Source organism: Chiloscyllium plagiosum, chromosome 26 (assembly GCF_004010195.1).
Source record: "Chiloscyllium plagiosum isolate BGI_BamShark_2017 chromosome 26, ASM401019v2, whole genome shotgun sequence".
Classification (NCBI taxonomy): domain Eukaryota; kingdom Metazoa; phylum Chordata; class Chondrichthyes; order Orectolobiformes; family Hemiscylliidae; genus Chiloscyllium; species Chiloscyllium plagiosum.
The window spans coordinates 50,470,337-50,493,232 of NC_057735.1; the positions used below are offsets into that span (position 1 = coordinate 50,470,337).

General features: G+C 43.4%; 1 protein-coding gene across 2 annotated transcripts in view; it reads left to right on the plus strand.

The window, feature by feature from the left end:
- LOC122563004 (CD9 antigen-like) overlaps positions 1–22,896 on the plus strand; it is a 108,228-nt gene that overhangs the window by 51,608 nt on the left and 33,724 nt on the right. For both annotated transcript variants that reach the window (XM_043716302.1, XM_043716303.1), the window contains exons 3-5: positions 10,073–10,170; positions 11,314–11,388; positions 18,461–18,556. In XM_043716302.1, the coding sequence (XP_043572237.1) occupies positions 10,073–10,170; positions 11,314–11,388; positions 18,461–18,556 (269 nt within the window). The remainder of the gene's footprint in view (positions 1–10,072; positions 10,171–11,313; positions 11,389–18,460; positions 18,557–22,896) is intronic.

The following is a 22,896-nucleotide window of genomic DNA, read 5'->3' on the forward strand; positions in this document are numbered from 1 at the left end:
GTGGTGGAACTGGTCGTCCTGGGAGCAGATATGGCGGAGGTGGAGGAATTGCGAATACGGGATGGCATTTTTGCAAGAGGTAGGGTGGGAAGAGGTGTAATCCAGGTAGCTGTGGGAGTTGGTGGGTTTGTAAAAAATATCAGTGTCAAGTCGGTCATCACTGATGGAGATGGAGAGGTTCAGGAAGGGGAGGGAGGTGTCAGAGACAGGTCAGGTAAATTTAAGGCCAGGGTGGAATGTGTTGGTGAAGTTGATGAATTGCTCAACCTCCTCGCGGGAGCGTGGCGCCAATGCAGTCATCAATGTAGCGGAGGAAGAGGTGGGGAGTGGTGCCGGTGTAATTACGGAAGATTGACTGTTCTATTGACAGGTTTAATCAAAGAATTGTGTCCTTTCATCCAGGAGCTTCCTCTAAGTTGGCTTCTTCTGAAAGAGTTGATGTCTGTGATTCATTACTTGAGAGAAGCCTTCAGGGAGTCTTTGAACCATTTCCTCTGTCCTCCTCTCATTTGAGTGTCTTCCTTGAGCTGGGTGAGGAATGTTTGCTTTGGCAGTTGGAACTCAGATGGCGGCTAAGTGGAGTTTGTTTTGGATGATCATGGCCTCATTGCTGGTGCTTCAAAAAAGCTGCTGTCAGTACACCTGTCCTCCCAACTGATGTGGAGCATCCAGCTCAAAAAGTGTTGATGGTGCTTCATCTCGGCCTTGAGGTGTTGTCTATATGTTGTCCAAGTTTGGAGTCATATCAAAGGTTTGGAAGGATGAGACAAGAATCTTAGCAGCACAAATGTTATTTGGGCAATGATCTTCCTGGTGACGGAAAACGGGGAGATTCCTGGGTATCTCCCACAGCTCTCTTTGTCTCCTTTTGTTGAGGACTGTGGCGATAGCAGCATCACTGAGATCAGCAGGGATTTCTTTTTTAGTCCCAGATTTTCAGGAACAGTTATTGGGGTGGGGTGGGATTGGGCGGGGAGTCGGTGGGGGTTTGGTGTGTGTGTGTGTGTGTGTGTGTTTCCCACAAAGAGAGATAGAGAGAGAGAGTGACACACACACACATATACACACACACAAGAATGACACACATACAGAGGGAATCAGAGAAACCATGAAACAGTGTCCCTCTCTCTGATTCCCTCTGTATGTGTATCATTCTCTCTGATCCCGTGTACGTGTGTGTGACTCTCTGATTCCCACTGTGTATCACTGTCTCTCTCTGATCCCGCGCGCACGTGTGTATGTGTGTCAGGGGGAGGTGCAACTGTCTGATTCTGTGTCTGTGTGTGTATCAGTGTCACTCTCTCTAATTCTGTGTCTGTGAGCATGTGTCACTCTCCCTCTGACTCCCTGTGTGTGTTTGTCACTCTCTCTCTATTTGTCTGTTTATTTGGATGTCACTCTCCCTGTGTGACTCTCTCTGTGGGTGTCACTTTCCCTGATTCTCACTCAGTGGGTATTACTCCCTTTCTGATGCCCTCTTTGTGGTATCTCTCTCTTTTAGCGAGTCTCTGTTTGTTTCCATGTTATTTTCAGAATCTGCCTCTCTTTCTCTATTTCTCTAGGATTCTCTTAGGAGCTGGAGTACTCCCTTGAACCTGCCCCACAAATCAATAAGTTATTGGCTGATCTGTTTGTAAACTCAAATCCACATTCCTGCCTATGCCCGATAACCTTTCACCTCCTTGCTTAACAAGAATCTACCACTGCCTCAGATATATTCCAGAACTTATATTCCACCATCTTTTTGAGATGAGATGGAAAAACCTACCACAATCTGATAGAAATAAATTCTCCTCACCTCTGGTTCAAATGGGTGACTCCTTATTTGAAACAGTGATCCCTAGCTCTAGATTCTGTCTTTTCTTTCAGCTGCGTTCACTCACTCTGTTTCTCTATTTTAACTTTTGTATCACTTTTTCTCTGTCATTATCTCTCAATTAATTCTTCACCTCTTTATCTCTCTCTTTCTATCTCTGTCTGAATATCAATGTCTTCTAACTTTGTCTTTGTATCTTTCTCCAATTCCCGTCTCCCTGTATGGTTCTTCAGCTCCTATGTCTGCCTTACTGTCTGTCTTCTCCTGTCCATGTCTCTATGTCATGTTGCCCAGGCTTCATCTGTCTTTCTGTTGCCCTCTTTTATTTATCTCTGACCTCCTTTCAGTTTGAACTGAATCTGGAGTGTGCTTGTGTGTTTTGATTGAGGCTGTACTGAGCTGAGCCATGGTGGGTTGGTGGCTGAGTGAAGAATGGTGTATGGGGGTGGGGTGATGTTTGCCTGGTTTTCTGCATTTTTCTCTATAAATAGCTTGTGTGCAGGAAGTGGCGGATTCCTGACTGGGAGCAGGTTGTGCCTATTAGGATGGAGTTCCAGATTGGATTGCAAGGAATCAGCAGAGTTGGTTAACCCTTTGCAAACATCATGTGCTGATTCTGAACTGACAGTGGTCAGAGTGATGGCAGAGGATGACCATAATTACAGTTGATCTTTGTCAGTGCAAAAACCGCAACAGGCAGCATGTGTTCAGTCTGGCAACCATCCCAGGAACGCCCAGTCAGAACAGTGAGTGGCGGTAACCACAGTAACAGGGTGGGGTCTGACTACCAATCATTTGGTAAGGCTCAGGCCAAATGCATTCTAACTTTAGTTAGAATATTATGCTGCTGTACAGAGAATAACAGCAGTTCCAGGAAATCTGGAGCAATACTGTGAGTAGCAGGGTCTGCTATAAAAAGTAAAAACCAAAAGGACTGCATATGCTGTAAATCAGTGACAAAAATAGAAATTGCTGGAAAAACTCAGCAGGCCTGGCAGCATCTGAGGAAAGAAATCAGAGTTAATGTTTCAGGTCATTCGATCTGAAATATTAGGTCTGACTTCTCTCCGCATGTACTTCCAGGCCTCTTGAGCTTTTCTAGCAATTTCTGTTTTTGTCACAGTATTTGCTTGTTTTTAGTGTGACTGACATTATAGGTCATAGCTCTGAGTAAATACAGAAACTGCCAGTTAGTAATTCCCCATCAGAAGAGGGATTGACAATGAGCTCAGGAATTCCCAGGATGTAGAGCAAATCATTTCATGTTCCAATACAATGACAGTACAGTGATCGGAAATAACTGAAGAGTGGAACATGTCATTGCAAAGATTGGAAGCAGTCAATGAAACATGACAGTGGCAACAGGCGCAGTCACTCCCTGTCTGTGAGCAAATTGTCCATTGAAACTCCCAACAGAGACTGGTGATAGATGCATTTGTTCCCAGTCAGAACAGAGACTGACGATAGTCACAAGACACCGGTCATAGAGTCATAGAGTAATTCAGCATGGAAGCAGGCCTTTCGCCCAAACTGGTCTGTACTGATCATGGTGCCACTCAGCTAGTTCCAATCGTCTGCATTTCAGCCATATCCCTCTAAATCTTTCTCATCCATGTACCTATCCAAATGTTTTTTAAATGTTGCTATTATACCTGCCTCAACCACTTTCTCTGCCAGCCCATTCCACATACGCAACATTCTCTCTGTGAAGAAGTTGACCCACAGGCCCTTCTTAAATCTTTCCCCTCTCACCTTAAACCTATGCCCTCTAATTTTCATGATGGTTGGGCCTAGGACATTAACCCGAGGAACTCTTGCAGAGATGTTCTAGAGCTGAGATGACTGACTTTCAACAACCAATACCATCTTCCTATGTGCCAGATATGACTCCAACCAGTGGAATGTTTGCCCTCTAGATATAGCACTTTGGGCTACAGGGATCAAAAGGTATAGGGGAAAAGGAGGAATGGGCTATTAAATTGAATGATCATACTGAATGACAGAGCAGGATTGAAAGGATGAATGACCTACTCTTGCTTCTATTTTCTATATATCAGTTTTTTATTGCGTCACCCTTGCAACATGGTTTTAAATTTATGCCCTCTTTTCTTTTTTGTTGCAAAAAAGAGTGAGCAGGTCAGCTTGGATGTAGTGATGTGTAATGAAGTAGTTTTAGTAAATGATCTCTGAGTAAAAGATCCCTTAGGGAACAGTGACCATAATATGATAGGCTTTAGTATTCAACTTCAGCGGGGGAAATCTGGGCTGCAAAAAACCAAGCTAATCTTAAACAAGGGTAATTACGTAGAAATGAGGGCAGAACTGGCTGGAGTGGATTGGGAAAAGGGTTTAGAAGCAAAGAGAAAACATGACAGACATTTAATAAAATAGTTTATGTCTCCCAGGACAGACACATACCAGTGAGGAAGGTAGATTCTAGGAAGGGAATGAACAGACCATGATTAACGAGGCAAGTTAATGCTTCTTTCAAATTGGAAGAAAAATAACATACAATATGACAAAGACTCATGGTAAAGTTGAGGACTGGGAAAAGTTTTAAATATTAACAAAAATGATCAAAAGGAAAAGGGAGAAAAATAAACTATGAGGGTAAACTAGAAAGTAATATAAAAATGGGCAGTAAGAGCTTCTTTAAATATGTGGCATGGTGGCTGAGTGGTTAGCACTGCTGCCTCACAGCACCAGGGTCCTCGGTCCAAATCCAGCCTCGAGTGACTACCTATGTGGTGTTTGCACATTCTCCCTGTGTCTGCGTGGGTTTCCTCCGGGTGCTCCAGTTTTCTCCCACAGTCCAAAGATTAGGTGTATTGGCCTTGCTAAATTGCCCATAATGTGAGGTGCATTAGATGCTGGGAAATGGGTCTGGGTGGATTACTCTTCAGAGGGTCAGTGTGGACTTTTTGGGCCAAAGGGCCTGTTTCCGCACTGAAGGGAATCTAATCTAATCTAATGTGAAAAAAAAGGTCAAAGTGTACATAGGCCCACTCAAAGACAGGGCTGGAGAAATAATAACGAATCAGGAAACGGCAGAGGAGCTGAGTAAATACATTGTTTTGGTCATCATGGTAGACGACACAAATAGAACTCTTAAAAAATATCATGGGGCAAAATGGTGGGGGTGGGGGCAATAGTGTGGGCAGAGGGATAAATACAATAACTGTCATTAGAGAAAAAAATACTACGAAAACTAATGGGTCTAAAGGCAAATAAGCCCTGGAACTAATGGGTTATGCCCTCAGATATTAGTGGAAGTAGCTACAGAGATAGTAGATACTGATAGTAATCTTCTAAGAACCCTTAGAGTCCAGAAAAGTCCTAGAAGATTTGGAAAACTGCCAGTATAATGCATTTATTTGAAAAGGGAAATGAGCAACTGGTGACTACAGGCCAATTAGTTTAACATTTGTCATTGGGAAAATGTTAGAGTCCATTCTAAAGGATGTCATACTAGTGCATTTAGAAATACATAATGTTGTCAAGCAGAGTCAACATGGCTTCATAAAGGGTAAATCATATTTGAAAAGTTTGTTACAATTCTTTCCAAAGGTAGCAAGCAGGATACATATGGGTGAAGCAGTGGATGTAATGTGTTTGAATAAGATGTTCAATCAAGACCTTCATTACCTAAGAGATAGGAGATACAGCAAACTGTTTATTAACTAATACCTTTGGGACCAGAAGTGTGCTTGTTGATCAAGAGATCCCCATATTCAAAGTAAAACATATATTAAGTAATAGAAATGTAATGCAGGGGCTATACACATCACTTTTATACTTTACACATAAATCACTTGAATAATAATATAGCTTTACCTTAAATAAAACTTAGCGGAAGACAGCCTTTTCATTCCCATCATCAACTAACTTCTTGAACATTGCAGAGATTGTGATAATATAGTAGAGGTGAGGTATTTGATGTATATATTTTTTGCTGCAGGCATCAGTTCATAAGGTGCCAGCTAAAACAAAGTTTGCTGTAATAGCTTAGATAGAGATTTGGCTAACTAATGACAATGAGTTGGGGATAAAGGGGACATTCCAGGATGACAATCTGCAACTAATTGGAGTGCCATAGGGACTGGGGTCACAGTTACTTATAATATATATGAATGACTTTGATGATGGAAGTGAATGTACTATTGCCAAGTTTGAAGATGACCCAAAAATGGATGGGAAGGGAAGTGGTGAGGTTGACACAAAGAGTCTGCAGGCTAATACAGACAGGTTAAATGAATGGAATAAAGCTTGGAAAATGGTATGTAATGTGGGGAAATAGGAGGTTTTGCATTTTGGGAGGAGCTGAATATTATTTAAACAGAAGGAGACTGCAGAAAGCTTCAGAACAGAGGGATTTGGAATCCTTGTCTATGATTACAAAAATAAACTAGCATCCAAGTTCAGTGGGTAATATGGATGGCAAATCAAATGTTGGCAATCATTTCAAAGAGAATAGAGTGTAAAACTAGGAAGAGTTTAGTAAAACTAGACAAGGTACCAGTCAGAACACAACTGAAATACTGTGAACAGTTTTGGTATTGAAAGAAAGATACACTGGAGGCAGCCCAGAGAAGGTTCATTTGGGTGATTCTGGGTATGAAGAGATTTTCGCACGCGGAGAGGTCGAATATGTTGGGCTTGGAAAGATAATATGGTTGCAGGAGAGATACCTGTTGAATAGACTGGCACGGATGGCTACACAAGAAGGATATCAAGTAAATATAAAATGTCAGGTGGACACTGGTGCTTCATGCAACATCAGGAGCTTTGCAGACCTGTGAAAAGTGGTTGAAGATGATTCCCAAAAAATGAAGCCATCAAAGTTAAAGTTGAGACTTTTATAATTGAAAAACACTCAACCAAGAGGAGATATGAAGCTGGGAGCAATGGGAAGAGAGAAAGTCTGTAATTCTAGATAATAGACATTAAGCCTGAGCCAATCATCTCAGTTTAAACAAGTCCAAAGTGTGACTGGTAACCGTACGTGTACCAGAAGAGATTTGTAGTATTTCACAGGGCAACAGACCATGAACTACTGGATAAAAAAGTACAAAGATGTTTTCACAGGTTTTGGACATCCTCCTGTGAATATCATCTCAAAGTAGATGAGAGTGGGAGACCAATACAACATCTGCTGAAGGGGTTCTTAGCCAGCTTGAAAGACCAGATAGAGAAGTCAGTCATGAAGGGAGTAATCAGCACAGAGACAAGTTTGACAGACTGGATTAGCAGCATGGTAGCAGTGAAGCACCCTGGAAAGCTGAGGATATCCATCGATATAAAGGAGAGCAATAAAACTTTGAAGAGTTCTCACTACCTCATGCCAACCATTGAGGAGATGTTGCTACATCATGCTAAGTTAATACTACCCTGAATATGAAGGATAAACACGGAAAGCGAGGTTTCATAAAAACTGTAGTTTTTATGAAAACTGTTTGGACATGATTTGGGATGTAGAGGACAGGTACATGCTTTTGGCTTTTCCAGTGCTTCAGAAGAGTATCCAACACAGACAGTATGAGATGATCATTGATCTACCCAGAGTGGATGCAATTGAAGATGACTAAAGTCAAGTCTATAGGCCATGTACTGAAGGTGAAAGGACTTTACCTGGATCCTAATAGAGTGAGGTTGATAACAGACATGCAGAAACCAACAGATATGAAAACAGTGGAATGAATGTTGGTTTCCTCAACAACCTAGCAGTCTGTTGGCATCTACACAAGTTCACTGTTCGTTTATTTAAGGACGCATGTAATAGCATTGGAGGCAGTTCAATGTAGGCAAGTCTGGCAACTTCAGTCAAAGGTTGTCTGATGATGAAAGGCTGGACAATTTAGGCTTATATCTACTGCAGAAATGAGCAGATACCAAGGAAATTGCCAACAATAATTTGCATGTGCACCCTCAAAGTACCTGGATATCTTAACCCTGACCTTAACCTTATGCAATGAGTGTGCAGAGGCAAGTTAAAATGGGATGGATTACAATGAACACAGATATTTTTCATGAGGTATAATTTTCTTTTGTAGACCATATATAGACCAGGTAGCATGTCATTACAAATGACAGTACATACAATTTTTTTACAGACTGTGGTCTGTTTGAAGATATGCATTTGTACATAGCACACTGTGACCTGTCACAATCATAGAACATAGAACAGTACAGCACAGTATAGGCCCTTCAGCCCACAATGTTGTGCTGAACATTTTTCTTAATATAAGATCAACCTAACCTACACACCCCTCAATTTACTGCTGTCCATGTGCTTATCCAGCAGTCGTTTAAATGTCCGTAATGTTTCTGACTCTACTACCATCACTGGCAGTGCATTCCACGCACCCACCACTCTCTGCATAAAGAATCTACCTCTGACATCTCCCCTAAACCTTCCTCCACACCCCTCAATTTACTGCTGTCCATGTGCTTATCCAGCAGTCGTTTAAATGTCCCTAATGTCTCTGACTCTACTACCATCACTGGCAGTGCACCCACCACTCTCTGCATAAAGAATCTACCTCTGACATCTCCCCTAAACCTTCCTCCAATCACTTTAAAATTCTGACCCCTAGTGGCAGCCACTTCTGCCCTGAGGGGATTCTGTCTCTGGCTATCTCTTCTATCTAGGCCTCTCATTACCTTGTATAACTTTATTAAGACACCTCTCTTCCTCCTTCTCTCCAATGTGAAAAGCTCGAGCTCACTCAACCTCTCTTCATAAGACACACCCTCCAATCCAGGCAGCATCCTGGTAAATCTCCTCTGCACCCTCTCTAAAGCATCTACATCCTCCCTGTCTTGAGGCAACCAGAACTGGACGCAATATTCCCAGTGTGGTCTAACCAGGGTTTTATAGAGCTGTAGTAAAACTTTGTGGCTCTTAAACTTGATCCCCCTGTTAATGAAAGCCAAAACACCATACGCCTTCTTAACAACCCGATCAACTTGGGTGACAACTTTGAGGGATCTATGTACATGGACATAAAGATCCCACTGTTCCTCCACACTGCCAAGAATCCTGTCTTTAATCCTGTATTCAGCATTCAAATTCAATCTTCCAAAATGAATCACATCACATTTATCCAGGTTGAACTTCATCTGTCACTTCTCAGCACAGCTCTGTATCCTGTCAATGTCTTGTTGTAGCCTGCAACAGCCCTTGACATTATCTACAACATCACTGACACTTATGTCATCGGAAAATGTACTAACCCACCCTTCCATTTCTTCATCCAAGTCATTTATAAAAACTACAAAGAGCAGAGGCCCAAGACCAGATCCCTGTGGGACACCATGGTCACCGATGTCCAGGCGGAATACTTTCCATCCACTACCACTTGCTGTCTTCTTTTGGCCAGCCAATTCTGTATCCAGACAGCCACATTTTCCTCTATCCCATTTCTCCTAACTTTCTGAATGACGCTACCATGGGGTACCTTATCAAATGCCTTACTAAATTCCATACACGCCACTTCCAATGCTCGACCTTCATCAACTTGTCTCATCACGTCCTCAACAAACTCAATAAGGCTTGTGAGGCATGACCACCTCCTCACAAAACCATGCTGACTATCTTTAATTAAACTATGTTTTTCCAAATAGTCATAAATCCTATCTCTCAGAATCCTTTCCGGTACCTTGCTTACCACAGATGTAATACTGACTGGTCTGTAATTCCCAGGGATTTCCCTATTCCTTTTCTTGAACATGTTTGTGTTTGTGAGCAGAAGCCATTAAAGGTCAAACATGGAATAACCTGACAGAGCTTCCACTCCTTTCCATACTTCCCCTCTCCCCTCCTTCCTCTTTCTCACCCCCACCCAGCCTGGTCATCCTGCTCTCTCCACACTGCCCCTCTCCCCTCCTCCCTTTCTCTCACACTCTTCTGTCCAGCCTGGCCCTCCCTTCCTCTTCACACAGACCCTCTCTGCTCCTTCCTTCCTCTCACTTCTACCCAGCCTGGTCCTCCACCTCCCTCCATGCTGCCTGTCTCCCCTCCTCCCTCTGTCTCACACAGATATTCACCCAGCCCAGCCTCTATTCTTTCTCACACTGCCCCTGACCCTTCGCCGACCTTTCTCCCATCATTCCTCTTGTTCTCTTCCTTTGTCTATCATCCTCCTGGGCTTGTTCTCTCTAAGTTCCTTCCTCTTTCCCTCTCTCCCAGACCCGCCTTGACTCCTGCTCTAGCTCTACCAACTGCTCACTCACTCATTCTGCTTTCTCGTTTTTTAGGAGTCTACACATTGATTGCCACTGGGGCTCTGATGATGCTGGTGGGGTTTCTTGGATGTTGTGGAGTGGTGCACGAATCTCAGTGTTTACTTGGAGCTGTAAGTATTGCTAGGCTCAGAGGCCAACATTTAATGTATGTCTGAGGTTAGGAGTCATAGTTGGTGCGATACCGGGGTCAGGTTAGTTTCCATTTGTTGTTGGAGTCAGTATGTGCCTTGGTCAGTGGTTGGTTAGTGGGCATACAGAATCAGGGTTCTGTATATATCTGGGTTCAGGGTTGGTTTTATGGACAGGGTCATGAGTCACTCTCTAACTGGGGGTTGCAATTGATAGTTTGAGTTGGAGTATGTTGAGGTGGAGTTTAGTATGTCCCTGGGATCGGGTGGATTGTACATTTTGAGTCAAGGTTGGTCCATGTCTGGATCACATATCAATGCATAACTAGGGTCAGGGGTCATGTGATGCATGGATTAGTATTTGCCTGTGGTCAGGGGTCAGTGTGTCACTGGTGTCTGTGATGAGCTGAGTGGCTGGCATGATGTCTCAGTTGAGGATTTGTTTTATTTCTGGTATCAGGGGTCATTTGTAAGTGTGAATCTGGGTTATAAGTAATAGAGTTATATAGGTCTATGTAGCTCTATGTATGCCTTAGCATAGCAAGTTCCCATCGAACTGCTTCTTAAATGTTATGGAGGTTTCTGCCTCTACAGTCTGGGGTTGGAGTGTGCCTGGGGTCAGGAGTTGGTATCCAATAAGAATAGGATTTATTGACTGTCTCAGGTTCCTAGCCAGACTGAATTACAATCATTGGACAATGTGAGTTTGGAATTGGTCATTGTTGGGGTTATGGCTCAGACTGGGTTCTGGTGTAATGGGTGATTCTACATCTGGAATCATGGGTGACTGTGCAGCCAAAGGTCAGCAGCTGAGGTGCATTTTGGATCTGTGCTCAATGTGCTTCTGGGTCAATGATTGATGTGTATCTGGGGTCAAAGTTTGCCTGGGGTCAGGGCTCAGAGCATATTGGGGAACAGAGTCCATTCTGAATCTGAGTTGGTATTCGGTATGCTTTTAGGGTCTGGCGTGTAGGACTTTGTTTCAAGGAGTCTTCATGAGTTTCAGGGGAAATGTTAGTTTGTGTTTCAGCTCAGTGTTATTGAATACCTGGGGTCAGAATACAAAGTGCTGCAGGGTTCAGGTGTTGGTGTTCACTGTTAACAATGCTGACCTTTTCTCTCCAGTTCTTCATGTGTCTGCTGGTGATTTTTGTGGCTGAGATCACAGCTGGAGTCTGGGGTTTCCTGAACAAGCATGAGGTAATGTATTACCTCAGCCCACCTGTAAAATGCCGGAACAGCTCTTCCCATTCTCAGCTGCAGGATTGGAAAGAGACCCCTCTTCCCATCTCCAAGCTCCTTAATTCTTAGCATTTCAACTCCACATTCATATGAACATGAGGGGACCATTCAGGAGACTTTCAGCCATTTATCCAGACCATGGCTGATAAATGAGCTCAGTGTGTAGTCACTGTATTCCCCACATTCCTTCGCAGTACCATTGGTTCACAAAAATCTGTCCATCGCAGATTCCAAAGAAGCTATTGGTCCATGAGTGATTGTGGATTACGGAAACATAGAAACCAGAAGCAAGGCTAAGCCATTTAATCCTTAGAGCCTGCTCCACCAGTCTACATGGTTATGGCTGATCCCCTATCTCACAGTCAGATCTCCACTTTCTTTCTATTACCTTTGATGCTTTTAAAATCTAAACATGTACCTATCTCTTTCTTGAACATATTCAGAGACTTCGGCCCCCAGTCTTCTGTGGTAGAGAACTCCACAGGTTTACTACTCTTTGAATTAAAAGATCTTTTTTCAACTCAGCCTTAAATGGTCGACTCTGTACCTTGAGACTGTGACCCTTGATTCCAGACTCCCAACCAGGGAAACATCCTCCCAGCATCTAGTCTGTCCAGCCCTGTTAGAATTTTATAATATGTTTTAATCAGACCTCCTCTTATCCTCAACTCTGGTGAATATAGACCTAACTGAACCTACATAGGACAGTCCTGCCATCCCTGGTATTAGCCAAGTGAACATCTGCTGTACTCCCTCTATGGTAAGCATATCCTTTCTTAGGTAGGCAGGCCAAAACTGTGTGTAATTATCCCAGTGCAGTCTCAGCAATGCCCTGTGTAAGTGCAGAAAGACATCGCTACTTCTGAACTGAAATTCTCTTGCAATGGTGGCCAATATACCATTACCAGCTAATTGCTGCAGCTGCCTGTCTACTTTCATTGACTGATGTACAAGGACACCCAGATCCCTTTATATAGCCACACTTCCCAGTAGGTCACCCCTTAAGTAATACTCTGCCTTTCTGTTTTTCACACCGAAATGTATAACTTGACATTGACTGTATTGTACAACACCTGCCTACTCACTCAGTTTGTCTAAATGACCTTGAAGCCTCCTTGTATCCTCCACACATCAGCAAACCTGGAAATGTTACGTTTGGGAGCTCCTTCCGGCTTATTTATATAAATTGTAAATAGCTGGGTCATTGGCATTGTGCCTTGCTATATCCCACTTGTCACTACCTGCCACTGGAAAAAGACCATTAATTCCCACTCTGTTTCCTGTCTGTCAACCAATTCTCAATCCATGCCAATATATTGCTCCCTATCCCTTGTGCTTTAGCTTTGCTCATTAATCTCTTATCAAAAGCCTTCTGAACAATCTAAATGCTCCACATCTGCTGGTTCTCCCTTACCTATTTTAGTAATTATATCCTCAAAATGTTCCAGTAGATTAGTTAAGTATGATTTGTCTTTCATAAACTGATGCAGACAATGTCCAGCCCTGTTAATGCTTTCCAAATGTCCCATTATCATGTTTTACAATAGACACTAGCACCTCTCACCCCACCCCCAACTGATGTTTGACAAACTGATTTGTAATTATCTTTTGTCTCCTCTTTTTCTTATTAAATAGCGGTGTTGTGTTTGCCATCTTCCTATCTGTAGGAACTGCTCCAGAGTCTATTGACGATGACCAGCAATGCATTCAATATTTCCAGGGCCATTTCCTTTCATATTTTGAGATTTAGATTATCAGACCCTGGTGAAGAAAGGGACAAAATTCAACATCAGCTCCCCTCCCCCTCTGCTTCTTTATTTTGATATATTGGGTCAATATATGTCACAAATTATAAGTTAAATAACAAATACAAAATAAATTGACCTCACAGGTTTTCTGGGCAGTCCACTCAGGATATATGTCACCAACTTCAGTCAGAAGAAGACAAAAATTTGAATGGAGTAGGCCATTCAACCCCTCAAACTTGCTCTGCCGTTCACTGAGATCATAACTGATCTGATTGTGGCCTCAACTCCACTCTCCTGAGTGCCCCTCATCCTCTTTGACTCCTTTAACAATCAGAAATCTGTCTAACTCAGCCTTGAATATATTCAGTGCCTCAGTCTCCATTAATCTCTGGTGAGTAGAACTCAGTATTATAATAATCCTCAGAGAAAAAAGAATGGGAGACAACTACCTTCTAAAATCTGTCCCTTAGTTTTAAACTCCCCCACTGGAGAAAACATCTGCTGAACATTCACACTGTCAAATCTTATTTGTTTCAATATGATCACGTCTCATTCTTCGAAATTCCAATCAGAACAGGCCCAACCAATATCCGACAACTCCTTCATCCATGGATTCAGTCAAGTATGGAAGATAACAACTATGGAGCACAGCTGTTTGACTTTAACCGTTCATCCCAGCCAACAAACACTTCAACTGCAAACTGACCTGGCTTCTGTAGTTAAGGAGCTGGAGTGTGTCTTTGTAGATATACTCAGTAGGCAGAGCAGCTTCAGGGAGTGAGGCCTGTTGGCTTTGTTTCTTTTTCATTCAGTTGGGGGACATGGCACTGCTGGCTCTAGTTGCTCCTTGAGTAGGTGGTGGTGAGCTGCCTTCTTGAACCGCTGCAGTCCATCTGCTGTGATTTTACCCATAATGCCATTAGGGAGGGAATTCCAAGATTTTGACCTGGAGACAGTGAAGGAAAAGTGACGTATGTCGAAGCCAGGTGAGTGACTTGGAGAGAAACTTGCAGGTGGTGGTGTTCCCATTTTAGTGGGAAACTACCTGTTTTCCTTCACAATGGGACAGGGAGGATTTTTCTGGACAACTTTCAAAAGAGAAGTACAGCACAAGAACAGGCCCTTTGGCCCTCCAAGCCAGTGCCGATCATCATGCGAAAACTAAATAGTTGTTGCTAGTAAAATTTTCTTTGCTTCGATATTTGATTGGGTCGACCTAGTTCTTTTTTTGTTGGACTTCTTTCATTTAAGCTCCCTTGGGTTTTGGGGTGGCATGGTGGCTCAGTGGTTAGCACTGCTCCCTCACAGCACCAGGGTCCCAGGTTTGATTCCAGCCTCAGGCGACTGACTGTGTGGAGTTTGCACATTCTCCCCGTGACTGCGTGGGTTTCCTCTGGGTGTTCTGGTTTCCTCTGAGAATCCAAAGATGTGCAGGTCAGGTGAATTGGCCATGTCAAATTGCCCATAGTATTAGGTGCATTACTCAGAGGGAAATGGGTCTAGGTGGGTTACTCTTCAGGGGGTCAGTGTGGAATGGTTGGGCCGAAGGCCTGTTTTCACACTGTAGGGAATCTAATCTTCTGGGGTTTTCTTTTTACCCTTACAGAGGGAGAAAGGGAGGACAGAGATGATTTCAAAAAAAACAAAAACACAAAGAACAAAAAGAGAAGTTCAGCACAGGAACACGCCCTTCAGCCCTCCAAGCCTGCGCTGAACATCATGCCCATACTAAACTAATAAATAAACCTTCTGCCCTTATTTGGCCTATATCCCTCACTCCCTCCCTAATCATGTAACCATCCACATGCCTCTTAAATGTCACCAATGTGCCTGTTTCCACTACCTCTGCTGCCAGGTTCCTACCATATCTGTGTGAAAAACTTCACATGCACATCTCCCTTAAACTTTACTGCTCTCATCTTGAACCTGTGCTCCCTTGTAATTGAAACTTCAATGCTGGGAAAAAGCATCTAGCTATCCCCCCATCTATGCCTCTCATAATTTTGTAGATCTCTATCAGGTGTCCTCTGAGCCGGCATCTTTAGTGAAAACAATCCTAGTCTTTTTAACCTTTCCCCATTGGCCAATGCCCTTGAGACCAGGCAACATCCTGGTGAACCTTCTCTGCACTCTCTCCAAAGCTTCCATGTTCTTCTGGTAGTGTGGCGACCAAAACTGCAGACAGTATTCCTAATGTGGCCTTACAAGGGTTTTATATAGCTGCAACATGGTTTGCCAACTCTTGTACTCCAAACCCCGGCCGATGAAGGCAAACATGCCATCTGCCTCCTTAATCACCTGGTCACCTGTGTTGTCTCTTTTGGGGAACTATGTACACCCAGATCTGTCTGTATGTTAATGTTTACAGTATAATTCACCCCTAAATATGATTCTTCAAGATGCATCACCTCACATTTGTCTGGATTAACTCCACTTGCCATTTCTGTGTCGTCAATCTATCTATATCCTGTTGTATCCTTTCACTGTCATTGGCACTATCAGGAACTCCACCAATTACTAATCAGACCACTTACATTTTCCTCCAGGTCATTTATATTTACTATAAACAACAGACGATCTAAGAATGATCCCTGTGGAACACCACTAGTTATTGGTCTTGATTCTGAGAAACACCTTTCCACTGTTACCCTCTATCTTCTATGACTAAGCCAGCTTTTTATCCATCTAGCCAGCCCACCCTGACTCCCACTGATTTTAGTTTTTATACCAATCTGCCATGTGCGACTTTATCAAATGCCTAACTAAAGTCCATATAAACTACATCCACAGCCCTTCCCTCATCAAGTATCTTTGTCACCTCTTGAAAAGGTTCAAACAGGTTGGTGAAACATGACCTTCCCCGTATAAACCATGCTGCCTGTCATTAACTAGTCTGTTTTCTTCCAGATGTGCATATATCTTGTCCCATAGTATTTTCTCCAAATGTTTCCCCACCACAGACATCAGGCTCACCAGTTCATAATTTCTAACATTGCTGCTCCTTTGTTTAACAAAAGAAGCAAGGATATTGAGAAATCTCCAGTCCTCTGGAACTTTGCCTGTGATCAAAGAGGATGTGAAGATACCTGCTAATGCCCCAGCTATTTTCTTTCCTTGCCTTTTGCAGTAACCTGGGATAGATCCCATCTGGACCTGGGGACTTGTCTACCTTATTACGATTTAGGATACCCCAAACTTCTTCCTTCAAATATTGACATTCTCTACGTATTCACATTGTCATCCCTGACCTCGACATCAGTCATGTCCTTCTCCTTGGTAAATACCAATACAAAGTACTTGCTAAGAATCACTCCCACTTCCTGTGGCTCCATGTATAACTTCTCTTCTTTGTCCTTGTTACCCTATTTCTTCTAATATCTTCATAAAAAGCTTTGGGATGCACCTTGACCCTATTTACTAAAGACACTTCATGGCCCCTTTTAGCCTTCCTAATTCAGCGTTTAAGTTCCTTCCTAGTTTCTCGATACTCCTCAAAGACTTTGTCAGTTTGTAGCTGCCTACTGTATGCTCCCTTTTTCTTTTTGACTGAGCTTACAATTTCCCTTGTCATCCATGGTTCCTGAATCCTGCTTTTCCTATCCTTCAATTTTGCAAGGACATGCATGTCCTGCATTTTAATCAACTGGTCTTTAAAAGCCTCCCAAATGCCAGATGTAGATTTGCCATGAAATAACTGATCCTGATCCATATTTCCCAGTTCCTGTCTAATTTGGATGTAATTGGCCCTTGCCCGATTAAGCATCCTTTCCTTGGAATCAGAGAGAAAACAAAACTCTTACGTGCTGTTCATAGTTAGTTCAGTGGAGAGCATTGATTGGTACAGTCTTCCTGACACTTCTACCCTGAATGGCTGTTCCCAATCAGATTTCAGTCCAAAACTCAAAAAGAGTTGCTATCCCACAATGTTGAATCATGCTCCCATATTAGATATTGGGTTAGCCCAGTTCAGGAGCATACCCACTGATTGAGCTACTGTAATTAACTATATAATTTTATCAGCTATTAATATGATTGCCTCCCATTATTTTGGTTATTGATGAGTTAGGAAAACACTATTCCCATCTCAAGGGAAATCATTGTCAATATCTTTCTGTTTACCCTGTGGAAATGTTGTGGAAGGTTCCTTGAGATAAGTAGCACCAGGTTCTTATCGTGGTGTATGCCACAAGTAAACCAATGTTAAAAATCTCTTTGTGCTTACTGTTAAACGGAGACTACAGTTGTTACTAAATCTGTAGTATAATTTTATGCTTGTGACCGTCCCTAAATAAAAGACAAAAATGGTGCACAGTACTCTTGGTACTGCCTTCCTGAGGCCCTGTACAGCCGTAGCAACATTTCTCAACTTTTATATTCAATTTCCCTTACAGTAAACACCAACATTTTGTTGACTTTTCTAATCATTTGCTGAATCTGCAAACCAACTGTTCATGACTGATGTACCAGGACACCCAGATTTCGATGTCCTGTCATGTTCAGCAGTATCTCTTCATTTATTTTTTGTTTTTCTTCTTTCTGTCAAAGTGAACAAATTCACATTTTCCCATATTATCTGCCAAACATTTACCTCCTCACTTCACCTATCTATATCGCTTTTCAGACTCCTTAGGTCCTCTTGAAAACTTGCTTTTATATCGATATTTGTTTTAATGGCAATTGATATCAATTGCAAATTGTTGAGTGCCCAGCACTGAACCCTGTGACATTATTATTACAGCTTGCCAACTTGAAAATTCTCCATTTCACCCGGTGTACTTAGTTCCTGCTCTGACTGGCTTGCAGCCATGTATCACTAAATGGTGTCCATGTCCTCCTCCACCCCCTCATTGCTCTTCCCTTCTCCAAACCACCTTCCATTTCCTGTGCCCCTCCTCTGCCCATGTCACAAACCTTTCGGGTTCTAACCTGTCTCCCTTTCCAATCTCGCCCTCCCTCCTTCTCCTTCCTCCACATCCTCCTCTTTCCTGTCTTCTGCTTTCCCTTCTTGTTTCTATTTCTTTCTGTGTCCTTGTCTCTCCTTATTTCCCATGATCCCTCATTTCCATGTCCCTACCTTTCATTCTCTCCATCTTGCTTGATCTTTCCATCCTTTCTGTCTATCTCTCTGCCTTTTTTTGCATGACCAGTCGCTTTCTCTCGCTTTTCCTCTCTCCTTGTCTCCCTTCAGCAATCCTGTTTCTCAATCCTCGATCCTCTGTCCCCTACGCTATTGTTGATCGTGGATCTTCCTGTGTTATGACTTTTTTTTTGTTTGCTGATAGATTCTGCAAGAGATGAGTGGCTATTACAGCAAATCCCTGCAAGCTTATAAAATGACTGGAGCGGGTAACAGGACATTACGTGCCATCCATAGTGTGGTGAGTGGATGCCTCACACCATACCCTTAGTGTGGAACATTTACACACTCAACCAACTCAATTGTCTGTCATACAGTACACACCTATCTTCCTATGCCATATATTCACAACATACAACCTTGAGAGACCAAATCCCAGAGTAGAGTGAGAACTTATGTTATACCTTCACAAACAACACAAAGATCTACACTACCAGCTCTCCAAATTCTCACATTATTTGGGCCAAAGGGGGAAACAGTGGGCAGGATTTTCCCCTGGGTGAATAGGGTTCGAGTGCGCATTTGGCACCTGTGAGATTGGCTTGTAATATTCTGGGAGGCGTGTTCTTCATTGGCTGCCTCTGCTGTAGTGGGCAGAGTTCTGACATTAAAGGACCAATCACGAGCCTGTCAGCTCAGAGGGAGAGTCAGACATGACTGAGGCAGCTTGGAAACAGCAAGATCTCCTAAACATAGAGATGCTATTATTGACTTACACAGGAGTACATACATACAGTGGCATAGTGTTCCAGAGACCCAGTCTGATGTTCAAGTGTTTGAATGTCACCAGCCCACCACAACATGGCAGTGGGGCAGGAACTACCCAAGAAGGGTGATGGTGGTGTCTGGGACATTGTCTGTAAGGTCTGATTCTGTCAGTATGACTGTGTCAGGCTGCTGTTTAACTCAGTGAGACATTTCAAGAAACCCACCCCCTTTAAACCATTACCACTCTGACCTAACTTATGGTGGTAACATTGAAATTTAGTATAATTACCTGATTATTACTCTTACACAGTTCTGTGAACTGTTTACATATTTGCTCCTCTATTTCCTGCTGACTCTTTCAGGGCCTATAATACGCTCCCAGTGAAGTAGTTTCCCCCTTAACATTCCTCAGTTCGACCCACAAAGCCTCGTTGGAGGACCCTTCCAAGAAATTATCTCTCCTTATTGTAGTAATTGGCACTTTAATCAATAGTACTACACTACCACCCTTTTTACATCCTCCTTTGTCTCACCTAAAGATGCTATATCCCAGGATGTTGAGTTGCCAGTCCAGCCCTTCCCTCAACCATGTTTCTGTGATGCCAACAATATCATATTTCCATGTAGGAGATAGTGAGGACTGCAGATGCTGGACAGTCAGGGTCGAGAAAGTGTGGCACTGGAGAGGGCACAGCAGGTCAGACAGCATCTTAGGAGCAGGAGAGTTGACATTTCAGGCATAATCCTTCATCAGGACTGGGGAGGAGGAAGGGAGCTGCAAAATAAAAGGGGTAGTGGGGCTAGGGGAAAGGCCTCCACTACATCAGTGAGACTAAGCGCAAACTCACAGAGTGGTTCAGGGAACATCTTGGATCCATACACATCAAGCAACCCCACCTTCCCATGACCATCCATCTCAACTCCCGCCTCCCATTCCCCCGATGACATGTCCATTCTGGGCCTTCACCACCTAAGCAAGGCCACCTGCAAACTTGGAGGAGGAACACCTCATCTCTTGCCTCAGGAGCCTACAGCCACACAGTCTCAACATGACAATAGACAATAGGTGCAGGAGTAGGCCATTCAGCCCTTCGAGCCTGCACCGCCATTCAATATAATCATGGCTGATCATTCCTAATCAGTATCCTGTTCCTGTCTTATCTCCATAACCCTTGATTCCACTATCTTTGAGAGCTCTATCCAACTCCTTCTTAAATGAATCCAGAGAGTGGGCCTCCACTGCCCTCTGGGGCAGAGCATTCCACACTGCTACCACTCTCTGGGTGAAGAAGTTTCTCCTGAGCTCTGTCCTAAATGGTCTACCCCGTATTTTTAAGCTGTGTCCTCTAGTTCGGCACTCACCCATCAGTGGAAATATATTTCCTACTGCCAGAGTGTCCAATCCTTTCATAATCTTATACGTCTCAATCAGATCCCCTCTCAACATTGAATTCACCAGTTTCCAAGTCTCCCCATCCCCACCCCATCCCAGATCCAATCTTCCGACTCAGCACCACCCTCTTGACTTGACCTACCTGTCCATCTTCCTTCCCACCTGACTGCTCCACACTTCCCACCAACCTATCATAATCACCTTCGTCCACCTATCGACATCCCACTTACCTTTCCCCCAACCCCACCCTAGTCCCCCATTTATTTCTCAGCTGCCTTCCCCCTCCACTGTCATGATGAAGGATTATGCCCAAAATGTCGACTCTCTTGCTCCTCAGATACTGCCTGACCTGCTGTGCCTTTTCCAGCATCACACTTTATCATACTTCCATGTGTCAATCAATGCCATGAACTCATAAGACTTACCTATTACACTCCTAGCATTAAAGACCACCAAGCCTTGCTTTACTCTCGTGACTCACAATATAGCAGAACTCAATACGACTTGCTGTGGCATAATGTGTTTCTGTTCCATCAATATTCTGTGTCCCCTCTCCCAGTCAGACCAGTTTAAACTCCACCCAACTGTACTAGCAAATGTCTACCTGCAAGGATGTTGGTCCCAGTGTGGTTCAGATACAGACCGTCCCAGTTGACATGTCCCACCTTCGCCAGAAATGTGATTCAGGAATCTGAAACCCTTCCTGTTGCACCAAACCTTGAGCCATGCATTCAGCTGTCCTATTTTCTTATTTCTAAACTTACTAGTATGTGGCAGTAGGAATAAACCAGAGATTGTAACCATTGAGGTCCTGCTTTTTAATCCAATGCCGAGCTCTCTGATTTCTTGATGGAAGATCTCTTTCCTTACTTTGCCCATATCATTGGAAGTAACATGTACCACAAACTTTCAGGTTGTCCTGCAGCCCTTCAGTGACATCCCCGACCCTAGCACCAGGGAGAAAACATACCGTTGTGATGTCACACCTTTGGCCACAGAAACACCTGTCTGCTCCCTTAACTAAAGAATTCCCTATCATTCCTGCTGTTCCTTCCCTCTTCTTCCTCTCACTGCCATACAGTCAAGCTGCTTATGATGCCAGAAGCTTGGCTCTGACTGCACTCTTCCAGGGTACCAACACTCACATCAGCTTCCAAATTGGAAAACCAGTTAGTTATTGGGATCCCAGGGAACTCCTGCATTACCTGCCTATTTGTTCTGGACTGTCTGGTGGTCACCCTTTCTCTTCTTACCCCTAGCCCCTCGAGCTGTGGTGTGACTGTAGATGTGCCACAGTTTCTCCAAGCGCTGGTCAAACTCCGTGACCCGGAGCTCCAGCTTCTGCAGCTGGGAGTACCTCTTGTACATTTAATCATTTAGGACACTAGCAGCATCCAGCACTCTCCACATGTGACAGGATACACATTTTGCTTGGCCAGCCTTTCCTGATATCTCTTAAACTTAGAATTAACACCTTCGACTAGAATTCTTCATCTTATTTTGTTAGACTTCATACTCTATCAATAAAGTTACTTTGTCCAGCTTTAGCCTGGTAATCAACATCTTACTGGGGTAAATGCCAACATGAACTCTGGTACAATTGGCTTTATCACACTGCATACTTAATATATATGACACAATTCTTTCTGTATACTTGGGCACATTTAGCAATCTGCTGAACCTTGTAATCTGCACTGATACCCTGAACTTCATCATCCTTGCATTTGGGCATTGGGCGAACATTGTATTTCTGCCTGAGTTTCTTGGAAAACAGAGAGGACATTATTTTCCTGCGAATGTGAGAAAGACCATTAAAAGTGCCTCTTGCGGTTCTTCCTCTGGGAAGATGTGACATGAGGGTTGAACCTCAACTGGCCTCCTGCTCAGTCCTCAATGGCTGTCTTTGTTGGTCATGGTCAGGCTAGCTTTATATTCTAGAAATTTCACCATGGAATTCAAGCCCATGTCCCAAAGGATTAGCCTGAGTTCTGGATTCCTTATCCAGTGGCAGTACCATGATGTCTGCACTTTCCCCTCAAGTGTCATTGACGTAGTCAACTGGAACTCCCGCCCTAATGGCATTTTGGGTTAACCCACAGCACATGGGCTGCAGCATTTCAGGACGGTAGCTCCCCACCTTAACGAGGGTAATGAGCATGGGCTATAACGCAGGCCCAGCCAGTGACATCCACATCCATAAATTAATTTTTAAAAATCATGTGACATTCCAAATCAATTCCAGTCTTTGCTGTGATGCACAAACAATGTGCTGAGGCCTGGAAAGACTCACCATAGTTATCAAAGTAATAATCACCTGCCATTTCCCCAATGTCCTAATTTGGTGCAAGGAACTACTCATTCACACCTTGGACCATCAAACAGAGTGTAACGGCTGAACTTTGTCTCTTCAATGTTGGCATTTCATAAAACCTCGAACATTACAGCACAGTACAGGCCCTTCGGCCCATGATGTTGTGCTG